The 18120-nt window shown below is 41.1% G+C and overlaps 1 protein-coding gene across 5 annotated transcripts; it reads left to right on the forward strand.

The window, feature by feature from the left end:
• The first annotated feature begins 427 nt into the window (after positions 1–427).
• LOC120783687 lies at positions 428–8285 on the forward strand. Of its 5 annotated transcripts, none has more exons than XM_040116826.1 (7): positions 428–919; positions 1517–1704; positions 1811–1921; positions 6886–6942; positions 7106–7276; positions 7670–7786; positions 8095–8285. In XM_040116826.1, exons 2-7 carry the CDS (start codon positions 1600–1602, stop codon positions 8164–8166), a joined length of 633 nt encoding a protein of 210 aa, XP_039972760.1. In that variant the 5' UTR covers positions 428–919; positions 1517–1599; the 3' UTR covers positions 8167–8285. The 5 variants fall into 5 exon arrangements, with proteins under 5 accessions (XP_039972760.1, XP_039972761.1, XP_039972759.1 ...); XM_040116827.1 differs by having other exon boundaries at positions 428–910; XM_040116825.1 differs by lacking the exon at positions 428–919 and adding an exon at positions 933–1094.
• Positions 8286–18120: the final 9835 nt, after the last annotated feature.

Raw genomic sequence — 18120 nt, forward strand, 5'->3', positions numbered from 1 at the left:
GTTGATATAAAGGTTTAGGTATTACCAAAAACTTAATGAAGTAGTCAGCTACAACAAAAGATGCCGTTCACACATCAAGACATCTGTTTTAATAATCCTATAACACTGGGAAAGTACATTTTCTGATTAAACTTTTGTACTTTTACTTGAGTAAGATTTTAAAGGCGGGACTTTATTTGTAATTGAATATTTTTCATATTGCGGTATTAAGTAAAGGAGATGACCACTTCTTCCAATCCTGGTCTTCCCTTTATCGTAGCATGGGATTTTAATAATTTAATCACAAAAAGTAAGAATCCTGGCCAGGAAAGGGACAGACATCTGTTTGTAGGGAAGTTTCAACTAGGAACATTGTACAGAGTCGTTTGTCTCTTCAGCAGGAACTGAAACTGTCTACAGAAAAAAAAACAAAAAAAAAACAGCCAGACTGCAGCATGTAGCGGAGATCGACCTGTCTCACTGTCCCTGCTTGTCACATCTGAATTTCTTGTTGTTAGTTTGACAGTTTCAAGTGCAAATAAATGACCTATAAACCACATACAGTAAGACAAATTATGTTAAACTAGTAGTTTACTAGACATATTACTGGACAATATACATTTGTTCTTCACTACATATCATGGGGGGAGTATTGCGCTTTCTCACAATGAAATTTGTTACTCGTTTCAGCTTTGATTCAGCTCTAAATCTAAGAACATTTGGTCCACAATTCTGACTTGTAAGGCATTACTCCATTGTGACATTGCCACCCTCAAATTAAGGATCGGACAGCTTCTTCCAGGACCGCTACTTCCTAGCTTCTTGCGGAAACGGGGCTTTTAATCTGAAACAAAATGAGCCGGTCGAACAGGATGTGTGATTTTCAGCGCTGCAAACTGAGCAGGCTGCAGGAGTTAAGGCATCCAATCAGGTAAGACAGGTGAGTTCTCCACACAAACAAGCACATGACTCACAGTCATGTGAACGTTACAAGGAGAACACATGTTGAGTGCGCTCTGAACCCGGCCTTATTTTGTTGTTGTCGTTTTTTTTTTTTAATAGAAAGAAATTTACCAAAATTGAATTACATTCTTTCTATGATCTGTGAGTGTGAGGTGAGTTTTGGTGCTTTTGCTTTGGCAGCTAAAGACTGCCGCATATTTTAGACTTACTAAATAAAGAAACTTCAAGCAAGAGACGATAAGTATAATCTCGCTGCCTCATAGCATAACCACGGCTGTAAGACATCTGTATATTTGGATTTGATAGGGTTGTTGATCAATTCCGGGGACTGTTTACTTTGGCAGGCGCTGAGACCCATTCTCCTCTACGAACACCCACCCCTCACACACTCACTCACGCACACACACAAACACGCATACACACACAAGACGAAATATGACCCACTGAAGAGCTTCAACCTCAAGTCAAAAAGTACCATCTTTTGAGAGGACGGATTCGGGCAGGAAGAGACACGTTCCCATCGTTCCCATCGTTCCCATCCCGTCCCATGTAAACTCTCCATTTTATGTTTCAGGTGTGTGTGCAGGACTGAAGGGGTGTCTGTCATCAGAGACAAAGGGTGTGCCTGAGGTCACCGTGGCAGCCACCAGTAAGAGCATGTTTCCACATCTGTATCGCATCTGGAAGGGTCTTGGCCACGGTCCAGAGCGCTGCTCGGTGCACCAGGGGCCGATGCAGACCGGCGTAACTACAGCTCTCGGGGTGAGAAATTTAAATGAATGTATTTACATACGGCATATAGTCACTGGTGGTTTTAAGATGCTCCAGTATTAGAGAAAGAGATTTAATGGTGTTGAATCTCTGGCAGACTTTACAGGTCATGGTCGGCCTGTTGAACACCGGACTCGGGCCAGGACGAACAAGCACACATCCCGGGGATTTGACCAGCTTGGGAGCTGCTTACTGGCTGGGCGCTGTGGTGAATTAATACCGTTGTGTTGACATTACTATGATTGCATATTACTGCTATGTCTCTTGTTTGATCGCTGTGTTATTTGACATATATATCTGTTACCGGGGAGTTCCACACAGGTTTTACTTTCTTGGTGAGAGGATCCCCTAAAACAGTAATGGTGCCGAGGAACGCCAGAGAGCAAAACTGTATTGTAATAACCATTCCTGGTGATAGAGTATTGCTGGTAAACGAATACAGTAGTTTCTGCTTGACTGCCACTGATATAAAGTGTGTGTTGATCCCCCATCAGTTCATTGTAACTGGAATCATGTCCATTTTGGCTGGACAGTTCCCTCCCTCATGCCCGGAAAGTAAAATCCTCCGAACTCCGTAGACTATTGAAAGGAACTAAACTACCTTAGCTGAAATACAAAACACCATGAAAATACTGTATTAACTGAACTTTTAAGTGAAGGAAATTTCTTTTCAGCGGGGCTTTGCTGTGTTTATGAACATTGCTGGAGCCATCTTTACCATCACTGGCATTGTGCTTGTACGCGGTAGACCTGAGAGATGCCTCCCTCCTCTGGATGTGTGATCGTAGCACGAACAGTGTTGCTCACTACGATGACAACAGCCGAAAGGTCGCACTGATCGCCCTCGCTGTGCTTCAGCTGTGTGACGTTCTGGGCCTCAAGGCTTTGACCAGTGAGAGGGAGACGGAAAAGGTATGAAGGAAGAGGACAATGCACGAAATTGCACAGTCCTCATAAATAAGACTACATCTGGGTGGTAAATTCTGAACATTAGTCGTATGAACAGTAGTAGCAGTAGGATTTACAGCAATAGCAGTTGGAACAGGGGTAAAAGCAGTAACGGCTACATTTCTGGTGTAGTGTTTACTATTAGCACAATGTTAGTCACACTATCGTAAAGTGTAAAAATACACAACGTAGAATTCTCAGCTTTGTCCCGTTTTTTGCTTTACGAAGGTTAACTTTGTTCTGTGCCAGCGGGGTGACAAAGATGTCGAAGATCAGCGGCCAGACTTGAAGGAACTTCCCCTGACCAGTCCTGGTGCTTAAAACCATTTCAACTGAACACATGAATGCTCGAGGCAGCACTTCATTGCCAATAATACCACTCCTGCTTTTACACACTTACTGAAAGTAATCAACAGTACTTTATATAATAAAGACACTACATTTTGGACGTTTGTGTGTGTGTGTCTGCGTGTGTTTAATTTTTTTCTCTCTGCTTGGGAATAATGTTTTTAAGTAAACATGTTTGAATAAAAACAGGTAAAATTGGTGAAAACTGACCAGAGAGACATTGCTACTGATTTTTTTACAATTGAAGTTTTCACAAATGAAATTCCTTTCAACTCCGTTGCATTTTGGGAGGCGAAATATCTCAAAATCTTGGCAGGTAAAACCACAGCTATGTGCAGAGATACCTCGAGGAGTAACTGAAAATCTGGGGTTCTAAGGATTTGAGTGTCCTGCCATTCAAAGCACCAAAATTTGCACCAGACCTTTCAGGGTAGTTCAGTGGTGGATGTACAGGCCAAACCTTCCATCATATTTAACACACTGAGCGTCAGCTGTGACACTGTGGGGCTCTGTGATCCCTATGGTGGACTCAAATATGACAAAAAATACATCAGGATTTTCTGTACTTAGATTTCCAGCTTAGGTTTCCAGTTTTCACAGTGACTAAAGTAGTGTTTAAAATGTGTCTCATGCCGATTTGGTTGTTTTCTAATGTTGCTATGTAAATTATTGTACAGGCTGTTGCCATTTTCATCCAATCCGTACTACATTTGCAATAGATTACAGGAAACGGGAATGCGCATACGCACAGATAAAGCCACAAAATATATTTTCTAATAATTTGATTTGATTCTTGTATAAAAGGTTAAAAATAATATGTGGATATACAGTGTTTGTGATGGCTAAAGCAAAAACCCAGCTGTTTTTCTTTCTTTCTTTTTTTTAAATTCAAAGATTTCGCTCTAAAAATAAAGTGAGCCATTTCAAAAATGATAAAAAGAACAAATTTATTTATCCTCAACCATCCAAAAGTGCCATTTTTAAAGAGAGAAAATCACAACCAGCAACGTTGCACAGAATGAATGGCAGAATTTTACCGTGCATATCCTGAGGCATTTAGTGTTAATGTGTACTTTTAAGTAAGGCTCTGAGTGCCTTGAACTCTTTGTGAGGATTCTCCACGTGTGCTTGTACTCCAGCATCAGAGGGAAATACTGTACTCCTTCATGCTTTTGTTACTGAACACAGGTGGAATTAAAAGTAGGTAAAATAGTGATTGCAGTGCTGTCCCCTTATAGTATATAATGACATTTTTGTGTTCTCAAGTAAAGGATGTAGGAATCTAGGCACTGTTGACTTATTCTAATTATCTAATTATTTGATTTATGCGCAAAATAAAACAATAATATTTTTTTTTAAATTCGGACGCTTTTATTCTGAAGAAATCAAACAGGGGGCAGGAAGTATCGGTTCTACTGCTGCTGTCTGAGTTCAGACAGCAGCAAAGCCAGGTACAGTTTCAGGGATCTGCGTCTGTGGTCACGAACCGGGTGAGTCCCCTGCATAAAAAAACAAAACATAATTCATAGTATGTTGGACTTTGCTACGAGATAAGCGGTTTATAGAGGTCTGTAATTGGTGATCTAATGGAGGTGAACTAATGGAGAAGAATGAATTTGATTGATTTATTTACCTTTTTTTTTTCCCCACAATTGTGTACTTTTTTATGTGTGTGTGTGTGTGTGTGTGTGTGTGTTTGTGTGTGTGTGTGTTTGTGTGTTTGTTAGTCGAGATTCAAAGTCACATCAAGAGCCTGATTCCTCATTTTTATGAAAACCTCCATCTGCTGCACATCCATTTTGTTTTGGTGTTTGCTTTGGGATAAGAGGTTGAGGTTGAGAACACAAGAACTTCCTCACTTCAAATGAAAACAAACAAACAAACAAACAAACAAAGAAAAGTCCAAGGCCTGCTCAGCTATATTTTTAACATAGTGGTCAGGTCCATACTGGCTGTGTTGAGAGAACACCTTATCACATGTGTCAAATACCTCAAATAAGTGCAGGCTGATGTGGCTGTGAATGTGATTCAGTGAGTCCACAACTTCTGCTTGTTTTCAGGCGTCGGGGGGGGGCACCTATGCATAAAACTGAAAGCAAATAATGTTCTCCGTTGAGAACCAAAGCCTCTGGAACATATATTGATCAGTGTATCTAGAGTTAGTTCATTAGGAAGCGCATAGGCATTTTCTAAAGAAACAATGCATACAGTATATTCTACCCCCCCCCCCATCCAGTTTACAATAATTTGAAACAGGGAAAAGCAACATAACACCACATTTGAGAAACTGGAATTTTGGGCATTATGGCTTAAAAAAAAAAAACTTAATCAAATTAATCAATTATCAAAATAGTTTTTAATTTTTCTGCCCAATGGTATGTTTATATGCTTGTACATCTGGATTTGAAAGGCAGGGGTGGGGCTAGAGCCTTTTGAAAGCTGAGGCACAGTTTTAAAGAAGAGGGGGGTGCTTTTGTAAAAAAAAAAAAAAGAAAAAATTAAAATGTGTTAAGACTCAAATTTAAAGCTTTGGTTCTTGGCAATAGTAAACTGTACATTATTAATAGTTATATTTTTTAATTAGTGTAATAAATAAATGCTTAATAAACAGCTTCTAATATAAAATAACATCAATAAATACTTACTATTTGTATCTCCAAGTAGCCTAGTTTTGTTGTCATTTTTTGTTTCTCTGTAATCATTTGATTGACTTTCCAACAAGAAATGTTAACCATCACATGCAGAGGCTGTGGTCCAGGGGCCCTGGTCCTGTACCGGGCAGTCGTTCAGTACCAGCGGTGGCCCACCAGATTTCAGGGGGGCCTCCCGCCGTTTTTACTATTATTATTTTCAATATCTTACTACTGATCTCTGTAGTATACAGTATATGTATATTACACACCTGAACATACCTGTGTACATATAGTTTCACTGTATATTCTCAGCGGTCGTAATGCAATTCCAATGAATTACCTTAATGTACCAATACAAGACAATAAACAGTATGTACTAGACTTGCTTTCATCATGCACAGAATATTACCAGAAACTATCATAGTATAGATTTGGAGTGAGAGTAATTTCAGTTTTAGTTTTAGTTCAGTCGCTAGTTATAAATTTAGTTATTTATGTCTTTATTGCTCTATTTCTTCTTGTTTAAGTTGTGATTTATGTGCGACCTGAGTCCCGTAACACTGCGATTTTCCCATTAGGATTAATAGAGTGCACTGTCTGTCCATCCATCTAGCCAAAAATAATCTCCATTCCATGTTACAGGTGTGAGAAATGTCCCTCGCAGTTAAAGACAAGGGAGCGACCGTGGTCACCGTGGCGTGTGACGGTAGGAGCGCGTTTCCACCTCTGTGCCAGATCCTCAAGACTGCGCTGTGCTGCTCACAGTACAAAGGGCTGATGCAGACCAACGCGACTGCAGCTCTTGGGGTGAGAGAAACTGGTTCTCATTTATTCATAAAGAGTTTTAAGTGGCGTTATTAAGATTTTAGGTTGTATAAGCCAAAGAGGTTTGATTGTGGTGAATCTCTGGCAGACTATACAGATCATGGTCGGCCTGTTCAACATCGGACTCGGGCCAGGGCGAACAAGCACACATCCCGGGGATTTGACCCATTTGGGAGCCGCTTACTGGCTGGGCGCTGTGGTAAATTCATAATGATCATAATGTTAATATTACCAGACACTTTTTAGGATAATGGGATCCAGTGGCACTAGAGCTTACCATTGCTTTATGAGAAATAACTCACGGTAATGCGATATATAGTTTCACAAAGATTGTTATCTTCTTTTTATAATAAAACAATATTGTAATACAGTATTTCTTGCTGCAATTTCTCTGAGCTGTCTGCTGTCCTCTCCTCAGTACATTGCAGCTGGAATCGTGTCGGTTTTCGCCGGCCAGTGCCCCTCTCTTTGCTTGGTAAGTAAAGCCCACGACGAAAACTGAAGGAAATGTGTAAAAACCTTCGCAGTGGTGGGCTACTGTCAAAGAGATAACGTGTTTTCCGTCTTATGTGACACACAAAACCCTGTGAAAATAGTGTCTGAACAACGGTTTTAATTGAAGGGATCTTTCCTCTCAGGTGGGCTTCGCTGTCTTTGTGAACATAGTCGGAGCCATCTTTGCCATTACTGGCATTGTGCTGTACGCCATAGACCTGGGGGATGCCTCTGTCATCTGGATGTGTGACCAGAAGAGACAGCATGCTGATAATAATGGGGACAAATGCAGATATGTGGCGTTATTTGCCCAGGTAAGTATTCCTTTAAAAGATTAAGCTGTTTTCATGCTATGTTTTTCCTCATGTCAACAAACCCCGTGAAAAAGACAAAACCAACAACATGTTTGTCGGTCTCTCGATACTTTCAGACTTCTCTAGTGGCGCTCACCACCGAGCTCATTTGTTCCCACTGATGATGAAAATCTTTAAAAAGAATATGGGGATTTATTTTTTTTATTCTTTTACTAACAGCCGGGCTACTCAACTTTTTAGCTAACCTTACTCAAACACTAATAAATAAGTGTGTTTGTTGGGGACTATTTTCAATCGCGGATTGATACACATTTTGTGAGTATTTACAGTAGCAGGACGATGTGTGTATATATATATATATATATATATATATATATATTTCTCGTCTATCAGAGTTTGTTGACAGGTATGGACGTTACTTTGATCATCCTGGCTGTTCTCCAGCTGTGCGCCTGCATTAGCTTTGCTGTTCTGGGCATCAAGGCTTTAATCAATAGGAAGAAGGAAGAGGTATGAACCGAGAAACAAACAAAATCCAAATCCAAGTAAAATAGTGATTAATGGTAGTTGCAGTAGTATTTCTAGTAGCCGCTGGACTACCAGCATTACTAATGTTGGAGGTGGTTGTAGGTGTACAGTATAAGTAGCAGTTGGATTACTTTTTTTTTCGGGTTAGTACAACATGAGAAGCAGTATTTTTAGGGCTAAACTTAAAGAATTGTTAAGATAGATGAACAAAAATGAAGTCAGCGAAGACTGTCAAATTCTCAACTATGTTGTAATGTTACCGTATCAGAGCTGACTTTGTTCTGTGTCAGCAGGGCGGCAGATATGTTGACATTTACCAGCCAGTGTTGAAGGAAGTCCTCATGACCTGTCCTGGTGTTTAAAATCAATTCACCCAAACATATGGATGCATGAGTATGAATACACAACCCACAATATCACAATTTCTTTGTGATGCTTGTAATTTTCTAAACATATATCAGCTGGAAAAAAAAAAAAAAAATCAAAACTACTTCACAAAGACACTGCTATTTTAAGCTAAATGGGAAATGTTTTAAAATGTTTTTCTCTCTCAGCACGTGAATGATGTTTTAAAGTAAACTTGCTTAATAAAGACAGGTAAAAAAAGGTGAAAGCTGTGAAAATGGTTTTGAGTTTTTGTTGCGGTTTTGTTGGGAAATCCGCTTATTTGCTTTCTTGCCAAGAGTTAAATGAGAGGTGTCAATATTCCCTCTGCTAAATTTATGCTAAGCTAAGATACCTGGCTACTGCCTGTAGCACCATATTTAAGGTACAGGCACGAGAGTGCTATCGATCTTCTTGTCTAACCATTTCTTTAGATGAAAAAATACTGATTCCAAGATACTTCCGGTTCATGGGACCCCCCCCCTCATACAATGATGAGTTAATCGTCAATTAATCAAACACAAAAAAGAGCAAATTCAGACACAGAATATTATTTTACAGATCTTTTCGTGGGTCATCTTATGAACTCAGCTGTAACTGCATCTGTTCAGGTTCATTTCAAAGATGCACTCTGCTGGCAAGAATGAGATTTCCATTTTTTTGCATCCTCAATGTAAATTTAAAGAATGGTGAAAAAGTTCTGATCTATTTTGATAGCGCTGTTGACGAACTCACGGACGGATTATAAATCAACGGGCCGCTGGCCACAGACAAATAAAAGGCCCTCCACCCCTCCAGCAAAGGAGCAAGACCCCCAGACTGAAAGTTGTGGTCAACTTGTCTCTTTGTAGCTGTTTTGAGTATTTACTTTTCATTCTGTGTATCTTTGTGGTCATTTTGAGTCTTTTTGTGCTGTTTTGTCTGCTTGTAGTTGTTGAGTTTCTTTGCAGTTATTTTAAGTCTCTTTCTAGTGTCGTTTTGAGTATTTTGTTTTGTTTTGTGTGTCTTTGTAGTCATTTTCAGACTCTGTCGTCATTTTGCATCTCTTTGCAGTTGTTTTGTCTCTTTGCGGTTGTTTTGTGTCTCCTTGGTGGTATTTTGCTTCTTGTCATGGAAGAAATCCCTCAAAGTTCTTTGTAGATGTTTGCTGGAGTTGTGTGTTTAACGGTGTACTCTTCCACAGTTCGCTTACTTACAGAAAAATAGAGCGGGGTCTCAGGTAAGTTACATACAGAACAGCGAGAGTGTAGCTCATTTATGTACTAAGGAAAGAAAAGCGGTTGTGATCAATAGCATGTAAACTGAGCAGTGATCTTATTGTGTGCACTCAAACAATAGGACCGACGGACAGTTTAGAAAGACAAAGACAGCGAAGAATTGAAGATGATAGTACAGACAGACAGAAGGTAATTAACTAGCAATACTTAAAGAATTTCTACAGTAGATCTTTGATCAGTCAGAACAGGACACGGAAAAGAATGAAATGCTAATAGTATGCGAGAGGGACTTTTTGGTCAGATGAACGAATAAATTTAATTCCTGGATTTTAGAAAAACAGCTCATTCACCTACTGTGGGGATTTTCATGTGTACTGCATACTGACACGTTTTGCCTGACATGGATGAGGAAGGACTACCTTGCAATCCTTCAGCCACATTTGGCCCTAACAAGACGATACCGAATTTTAGAACAAAGCTGGCCAATCCCTTACGCTTTAAAGGGCCCTATGAAGTGGGTTTAATGGAAATGGGATATCCGAAAACATGGACAAGCTTTTCACCAGGAGACGGCAGAAAAAAAACCCCAAAAGACACCCGCTAAAAACACTGTTACTGATGTTATTTCACGAGCCACAGTAACAGACAACAAGAGGGGTCAGGAAAAATGGCAGTGTCACATCAGCCGATAAAACGCCCGCCTGAACAAAGGCGGGAGTCCCCACCCGCGAGGACGCGGATGAATTTCAAATCAGAAGAGCGTACAGGACATTTGCACAGCTGTTTGTGGACAGGGTTTTATTGGTTTATTGGATGGATTTCATTGTTGTCCTTTATTATATGGTTAAAGGACTAATCCTATGAGGAACTGATGAGAAAATATAGTAATGTCCTGCCTAAAAACAAGGATATGGTTTGGAAATTTGTGGGGAAACAAAAAAAATTCACCCGTCTGTTGTGTGTAGAAAAACTGGTTTTGCATGTTTACAATGTGTTCAGACGTGGGATTCTTCTGAAAGATGCCAGGTTGTAACTTTGGTTATAAAAGCCTGTCAAGGGACTGTGCTCGTTTAATGTACAATCACGTTTACCGTACTCTCTCTGTTCTTATGAGGTTTAAATGTTTATGTAATACGTAAACTCATGAAGGAAAAACGAAAACATCGGTAATCGTTGAGGGGGAAAAAAAACCCCATTTGTGAATAAAACATTTCTCCCTTTAAAACCATCAATCGGTCTTCAAAATACGGTGTGACATCTTTAACAGGAGAGAAGGTGTAAGTGATTGACTGGGTTTCTTTTCTACCGTCATCAACATCAGTGAAACGTGACACAGGAACGTCAAAAGTATTTGTCCGGTACAGAATTTAGACGGTGGTGACCAGGTTTTATTCCGGTTTATATCAAGAAACCGGTTTCCTCTTGGAGTGATCCCTCTGTTTGTACAATTCATGTCGAATACGTTTGTTTGTCCACTTAGAATCAGTGATATCTAAACATCCTGTTTTGTGGTCTGAGTCCTTTATCTACCCCCCCTCGTAATTCAATTGTACGGCGTGCTCCTTTTTTATCGCTCGGGCGCAGCTGCGCCGATTTTCTGGCGATGGGGCTCCGGGTGGGCGGCGTGTTCGGCCCCCACTCCAGGCGACAGTCTGCGGCTCGGCGCGTCTTCGACCCGGCGGAGCGTGTTTGGCGACGGAGCGGAGCCAGGCGAGTCCCCTGAGCAAAACACTGGAGCCAGTGCGGACTGACGAAGGAGCCGCCGCGGACAGTTGCTGAACAGTCACAGTCATGTTGTCACAGCCACATCTTGTCAGCTCACCATGAACCTCAAGCTGGTTTCTTTTTTTCTTCTTTTTAAAGGAGCAATACCTATAACTTTGTCAGTGTATGTGTTAAGTGATGAGCTGGAGCTTAGTTTAAAAGCCTGTAAGGGGGGAAATAGCTTTCCGAAAATAAACCTACCAACAACCTCTAAAGCCCAGTAATTAACATGTTTTATCTCATCTGCTTAGTTGATGCACATGCAGAAATGTGAAAAGACTATCTGGGGTTTTATATGTGATTATGGCTATCATGTTATATTGTACAAGGCACGAGAAGCTGAGTCGGAAAAAAGCCCCATTTACGTCACGCTTTTAGTTGCAATTCCGAGTCAGGATTATCCGACAGCCAATGTATCTCTCAATTGTGGAAAAGAACCACAGAACTGTCAACAGACCACTTGGAAAAATGGCTACAAAGCCACAATCTCTGGCGGTTTCATCTCAATAAAGCCCACTTAACGATGAAACTTATTTCGTCTACAATCCATTCAGATGATTTAAAAGGAGCCATAAACTGTTTGCTTTCACTCATTAATGAAACACTACATCTATGTGACACAACAAAATCTGCTCATTTGGGGCTATTGCTATGGTGTGACTGCAAGGCTAGTAGTTGGGATGATCCCCTCGGAGTTACCTGTGAATACCCCCCAGGGTCGGATTAATGGGAGGTTTTCTCGCCCTTCCCAATCTGCCAACTTCACATGAATGCAGCAGTAACGCACGTTGCAAGACATGATCAGTGAGCGCTAGTTTTAGCATTGGTCTCAATGCGAAATTGGTACATTATGCACCAAATCTGGCAACCTCACGGTGATGACAAGACTTTGGGAAGTTCCTGCGCCAGGCTTGTTCGCCAAGAAGTGCGGATTAATTAAACGAGATGCTTAAGTGTCAGCTTTAGATGTGCCCGTAGCCATATTCTGTTCAGAGCCAGGCTAGCTGTTTCCCTTTGCTTCCACCCTTTATGCTAAGCTAGGCTAATTGCCGCCAGGCTCCAGCTTCTTACTTAACACATAACCATGAGAGTGGTGTCAGTCTTCTCATCTAACTCTCGAAAAATCAAATAAGCGTACTTCCCAAAGTGATGAACTATTGAGGGATAGGAGTGACATATTTACAGAGCCTTTTCTCCCTTTTCAGCTGCAGGTGCGTGTGCTCTCAAGCGTGTAGAGGATGTCGATGACTGTTACCAAAGACAAGGAGGTGACCGTGATCGCCGTACGGGCCGACAGTGGGAGCATGTTTCCGCCGCTGTGCCAAATCCCGAGGGCTCTTTGCTACAATCCCGTGTACAAGGGGCTGATGAAACCCTGTGTCACGGCAGTTCTTGGGGTTGAGAACAGGACACAACACAAAATTCAAGGCCTATAGGAGTATATACTGTATGCACATCAGCGTATACCAAAATAAAGTTCACGTACAGTTGCCAGTGGTTTAAAGATGTTAAGTGTAAGGAAGTTTGATTTAAGAGCTTTAAATCTTTTACAGGCGATTCAGATCATGGTGGGCCTGTTCAACATCGTGCTTGGGCCAGGACGACCTTTCTTACATCCTTGGGATTTGACTGATTTGGGTACTCCTTACTGGCTGGGTGCTGTGGTAAAATAACATTGCTTTGTTTACATTACCGTGACAACATATTTAAATCAGTTGTTTAGAGGAAAACATCAATATACTGGGAAATGGGCTTATTCGCTTTCTGGTGGAGACTTAGATGAGAAAATCGGTATGTCCGTACAGTAAATATGAAGCTGCAGCCAGCATCCAGTTAGCTTAGCTTAGCATAAACACTGGAAGCAGAGGGAAACAGCTAGCCTGGCTCTGGCCTATGCTCTATGCGGTTGTTGGACAACCAGCAGAAAGAAATAGAAATATTTCCCACCCCTTTATTTCAGTGAGGGCGGGCTGAATAATGGAAACACATCTTAGTTTAACGCATTACAAGTCAGCACCACTGAAACTATATAAACTTGAATCAACACCAACATTTTTTTTAACACATTACATAAACAGATGTTGTCATTAGGGAATTATGACCAAGATATGCACTGTGTAGAACATTTTACGGTTAAAAAATAAACTTGTCACCGCTCTCTGGTGGACAGCCTACTGTACCAACTGGAGGCACTGTTTCTAAATGACCTCAAATACATCTTGGGCATTCCTGTACTGCAGTTTGTTACGTATCGACTGATACGGTATGGCTGAAATAAGGTAATAGCAGTTAATAATATCATCGGGGTCTAATTGTTACCTTTATGAAGGCAGGATTTATTGCAGCCTCGTTGTCGTAAACTGGATTAGTTAGCTCTAGATAGGCGTGCCCAATAAACAAACCTTTTGAGCGAATCGTAGCGATCGTGGCATTTTATGACAAATACAGTTACAAAAATATCCATTGTTTATATAAAATCATTGATTTGTGCAGCCTTAAGTGATAGTTATTAATGTTGAAAATGCAACTGGAAAGCAGGGCTATGTGTTCGGCCTGATCTACTACATGTCTTTCTGCAAAGAAAGGAATAATGAATTAATTATCTTCTTGTCCAACAGAGTTTGTCGACAAACACTGATGCCGTGTCACTCGTCCTGGCTGTTCTCCAGCTGTGCGTCTGCATTAGCTTTGCTGTTCTGGGCATCAAGGCTCTGGTCAAGAGGAAGAAGGAAGTGGCACGTACCAAAACACACACTCAAATTCAGAGTCCACAGAGACCGGTGGACGGCTGGGTACAGTATCATATTTTAAGATGGTAAAACAGTGGTATTGATAGTTGCAGTAGTTGTATTAGAAGCTGGAGTGCCAACAACAGTAGCAGTGGAGGTAGCGGTTGTAGTCGGCGTATAAGAGATAACAGCTGGGTTTCTGGTGTATTGTTATTCTATTTGCAGTGTTAATAAAAAGCGTAAAAATAAAATGTAAACTTTGTCGCGTTGTTGACGTGTGACAGTTTACTTTTTTTATTTTTGTCTCAGCAGGTTGGCACAGATGATGAAGATCAGCAGCCAGAGTTGAGGAAAATCCTCCTGACCGGTCCCTGTGCTCAAAATGGGTCCTCCAAATGAAATGACAAAATACGTTGCTTTCCTCCATGCCCTCCAGACATCGTTTGTCAGTGGGTCTTAAAACCCCTTGCAGACCACCATTGGTAAATAAACCCGTTTTATGAAGTGACACGGCTATGGCTAAGGTCAGGTTAGGCATAGGCACAACAATTACTCAGTGAAGTTTAGGGGTTCAAATAGGTCCTTTACTAACGTGAGGGACACATTGTGGTTTTGGGGGCGCTTGCTGAAACGACCGATGCTGTCATTCTTCTCGGGCGGAGAGTCTCACTTAAAATCATGGCAAACATAAAAGTATGAAAATATAAAAACGACCACATATCACAAATACAATATATTACTTCTTGTTTTAGTGTCGGAAAAAAACTTCACCCCGCAGTCTGTTGTAATGTGACTGCAAACGTTTTCAACGTTTAACCATATCAGCATGTGATTGATGTTTTAAAGTAAATTTGCTTGAATAAAGACAGGTGTCATTTTCTTTTCAAGCGGTGAGGGGTGTGAATTTTTGAATCAGCGCATTCAGTTGGAAGCTCTGAGTGTACTCCACTTTCGACCTTCACATTGGCTGTTTGCTTTGTTCATTTCATTTCATCGATTCGTGCTAACGCCATCCTCAGTGTGCAGGCTCAGAGACTGTCACAGTCCAACCTCTCAGTGTTGTGGTTCCTCCCGTTGTTCATCACAGAGAAAACCCCCTTTCATTTGTTCACCTAAGGAGAAGAAGTAGAAGAAGGAGGAAACCACTGAACGTGGAGCGAACCTGCTTCACATTTATACTTGAGTGCTGCCTGCGGAAGCCTCCTTGCTGCTGGCCGCTTGGGCGTCTCACTAAAATGCTTCTCTCACCGCTGGGGTTGTCGCGGAGTTGCAGTGTTTCTCGGGTATGTTTCCTGGTCAGATTTTGGGACTTGGTTCGCCGCTGCTGCCTCTTTTTGATGATAAGTTGAGCTCTTCGCAGACGTTTCTGTGAAGGAGGTTTTTTTTTATGTCTTTGGGTCTTTAGTTAGTATTAGGCTCGTAAAACCACTAAGCAGGCCCTAGAAACAATAGTTCGCTGTCTCTCTCTAGGAGCGTTGTGAAGATACTGATACGGTCCAGCTGGCTCGGTTCCCAGTGGCAGCTGCCATAGCAACCCGGGTCGTAATGACATCATGGACGGAGACCCCAGTCTAGGGAAGGAATAGTTATAACACGGGGGCCTTTCAGCTCAGGGACAGACTGTCTTTTCTTGGGATTCCTTACAATTATGTGGACGTAATTCATTGTTTAAGATTTGGTACCTAAGAGATCTACACCTATAAAAATCCCTCTCAGGATAAATTCCATAACTTTGCCGAGACCTTAACTTTCCCTCTAGCACCACTATTTTGGGCTGTATTTTGCTTTGTGTAGCAACTATCAGCATCCCAACATGATCAACTAAGGTAATGAACATGAAACGTTATACCTTCTAAACATGAACATGCTACTGCGCACATGTTAGCATTCTGATTCTAGCATTTAGCTCAAAGCACCACTGTGCCTAGGTTCAGCCAGACGAGGCTGCTAATGTGGCCTCAGACTCCAAAAATCTCGCTTTACTTTGATTTAGGTGTTCAAGTACACAGTTTAAAAAGCCCCAAACCTGTACCTGAGCCTTCCGGGGTGTAGCTCAAGGTAGTTCGAGGAATAAGTCCCAAACAGCATGGTGGATTTACAAGGTACATCGTCAAGAATCTCTGGTGAAATGCTGCTCAAGCTGCTCAGACCAATGAAAACAGTTAAGACAGAGTGAAATCTATAATGTACTTTAAAGAAACATCAAGTCACCTTCTTTTGCTGTAAGACCCTTCTGAACTCGTGTGTCTAATTGGTCAGATTCAATCTAAAATTAAAGCGAAGATTGGCTGAAAGGGAAGGACTGTTGAGACGGCCCTTCTCCTTGGTTTGCCCTGCCATCGCCCAGTGTTCTCTGCCTCCGGAGCTAAGACCTGTAGCACACCTGGGCCTGGTGCGCCCCATGCACGAGGGCCAGAACAGAGCCAGCCCAAAAGGCCCTTTTCACAGCGGACACTTCTCTCTCTCTGCCTTTACCTGGCGCCCACTCAGTATCATCTTCTTCTCATTTTGCACCATTCAACACCTCCACGGCATCTACAGTATCTCCTACTGATGTAACTGCTGATGTTGCTGATCACCGCATCCCATGTTTATCTTGGTCAGACCTGCTGTGATCACTTCTTTCTTGTCACATCCTTTGAACCACTTTTTGACATGCATTTTCAAATAAAGCACCTTTCTGTTTCCATGAAGTCTTTTCTTCATCACGAGGATGCATCTGATTTCCTTTTCATTCGTTTCCTTAGCCTGTATTGACACTGTTTGCCAGTAGGTGGCGTTCATTCTCTTAAATTCACACACATCCCTGTACATATCAATACCTGCTGAACTGTGTGATTTTCCTTGTTTCATTATTTTGAGAATAATAGAGTGATTGAACAAACATATTCACCAGTATCCCCAAATTTGACTTTATGCAGTCAAGAATATTGAATATTTGGTCTGTGGATATTGATGATCCAGTTTTTAATCCCTGAAAATACAAATTGAATATTAGGGAAGGAAATAATAAATGTGGATGTGGTATTTGTTGAAGCTAAAAATAAAGACAAATATTATAGGACATGCAACAACTCAAAAAGTGTGGGAAAATCATAAAGAACATTTGGTTTATGGTACCTTATTTATTATTCTTACAAAAGCACAAGGGAAATAAAAACGGATTATATTTAAACTAGCGTTTTGATCAGTTTGTTATGGCTGAGGGTGGGACTAGTTGAGTCTGACTTGCACGCTATCATTGTTTCTCGTGCTTTCACTCTCACACTTACTTGTGTTTATACTAATTTGCCTGCCCGATGCACGCACGAAGACTGACATGACAGCACTGAATCATTGCTTTTAGTGTCAGATTGAGCAAGCGTTAATCTTGTTTAAAGTGTTTATTTCACAACTACGGTGCAGGACTCTCATTTACTTAAAGTTATCCTAAGCGTATTTAGATTTATTAACTGAATCTGTAGGTCAGTCTGAGGTTGCTGTAGCTGTGGTCTGTATTGTAATAGCTAGATTTAGATACGGTATCTACCTGAAAAGTTCTCTGAGCAGTGATTCAAACCAACAACTACCATCCAGTTTGACTCCTTAAATCACATTTTAATCGATCTAAAGTCACACAATGCATCCAACTAACACATCCAAGCAAGGTGGCTAAATTTGATTGGTTTTTTTTGCTTTCGTTTAGTCACTCTAGTTCAGTCTTTTTCAATAGTGCTCAAATCCATATTTCATCCAAGATTACTCTTGTAGTTTTAAAACTGTGGGTAGTGTTAAAATAGCAACAATGAGCTGAGAGAGAAAATTGTGGGATTCTGAGGTTCTCTTGCAGATGAAGAAAACAAAAAAACCCCCCATCTGTATCTTCCAACTTCTGCCACACACGACAACGTAAGCACATTTTTTAATGCAGGGTCAGACTTTTCTCAGAACTGGAGTTTTATTCTTGGAAGCTGTAGAGGAATAAATATCTGAACATCACAGAGGCACCTGTCCTATGTCTCTACAGCCAACGACATTCAGTTCACACTAAAATTACAGCACTTGCCTCGAATGTGCTTGTTGATTGATGTTGAATTCCTGTTGCTCAACGGAGTTACAAACACACAGTGTGGCTTAAGGCGGGGCCACAGGTATGTCTGTTTTCTTTTCATGTATTATGAATCCTGAACAGTGAGTTGCAAGATGTCTACATAATCTGCACTGAAAGGTGCAGCTCCCGGTA

Source organism: Xiphias gladius, chromosome 22 (genome assembly GCF_016859285.1).
Source record: "Xiphias gladius isolate SHS-SW01 ecotype Sanya breed wild chromosome 22, ASM1685928v1, whole genome shotgun sequence".
Classification (NCBI taxonomy): Eukaryota; Metazoa; Chordata; class Actinopteri; order Istiophoriformes; family Xiphiidae; genus Xiphias; species Xiphias gladius.

What these genes read in the sequence shown, in the direction of transcription:
- LOC120783687 (XM_040116823.1), top strand. Translation starts at nt 6,294, where the DNA reads ATGTCCCTCGCAGTTAAAGACAAGGGAGCGACCGTGGTCACCGTGGCG. An exon ending in ACGCGACTGCAGCTCTTGGG is followed by an intron (nt 6,450 to 6,555) that starts GTGAGAGAAACT and finishes AATCTCTGGCAG; the next exon opens with ACTATACAGATCATGGTCGG. An exon ending in AGTGCCCCTCTCTTTGCTTG is followed by an intron (nt 6,943 to 7,105) that starts GTAAGTAAAGCC and finishes CTTTCCTCTCAG; the next exon opens with GTGGGCTTCGCTGTCTTTGT.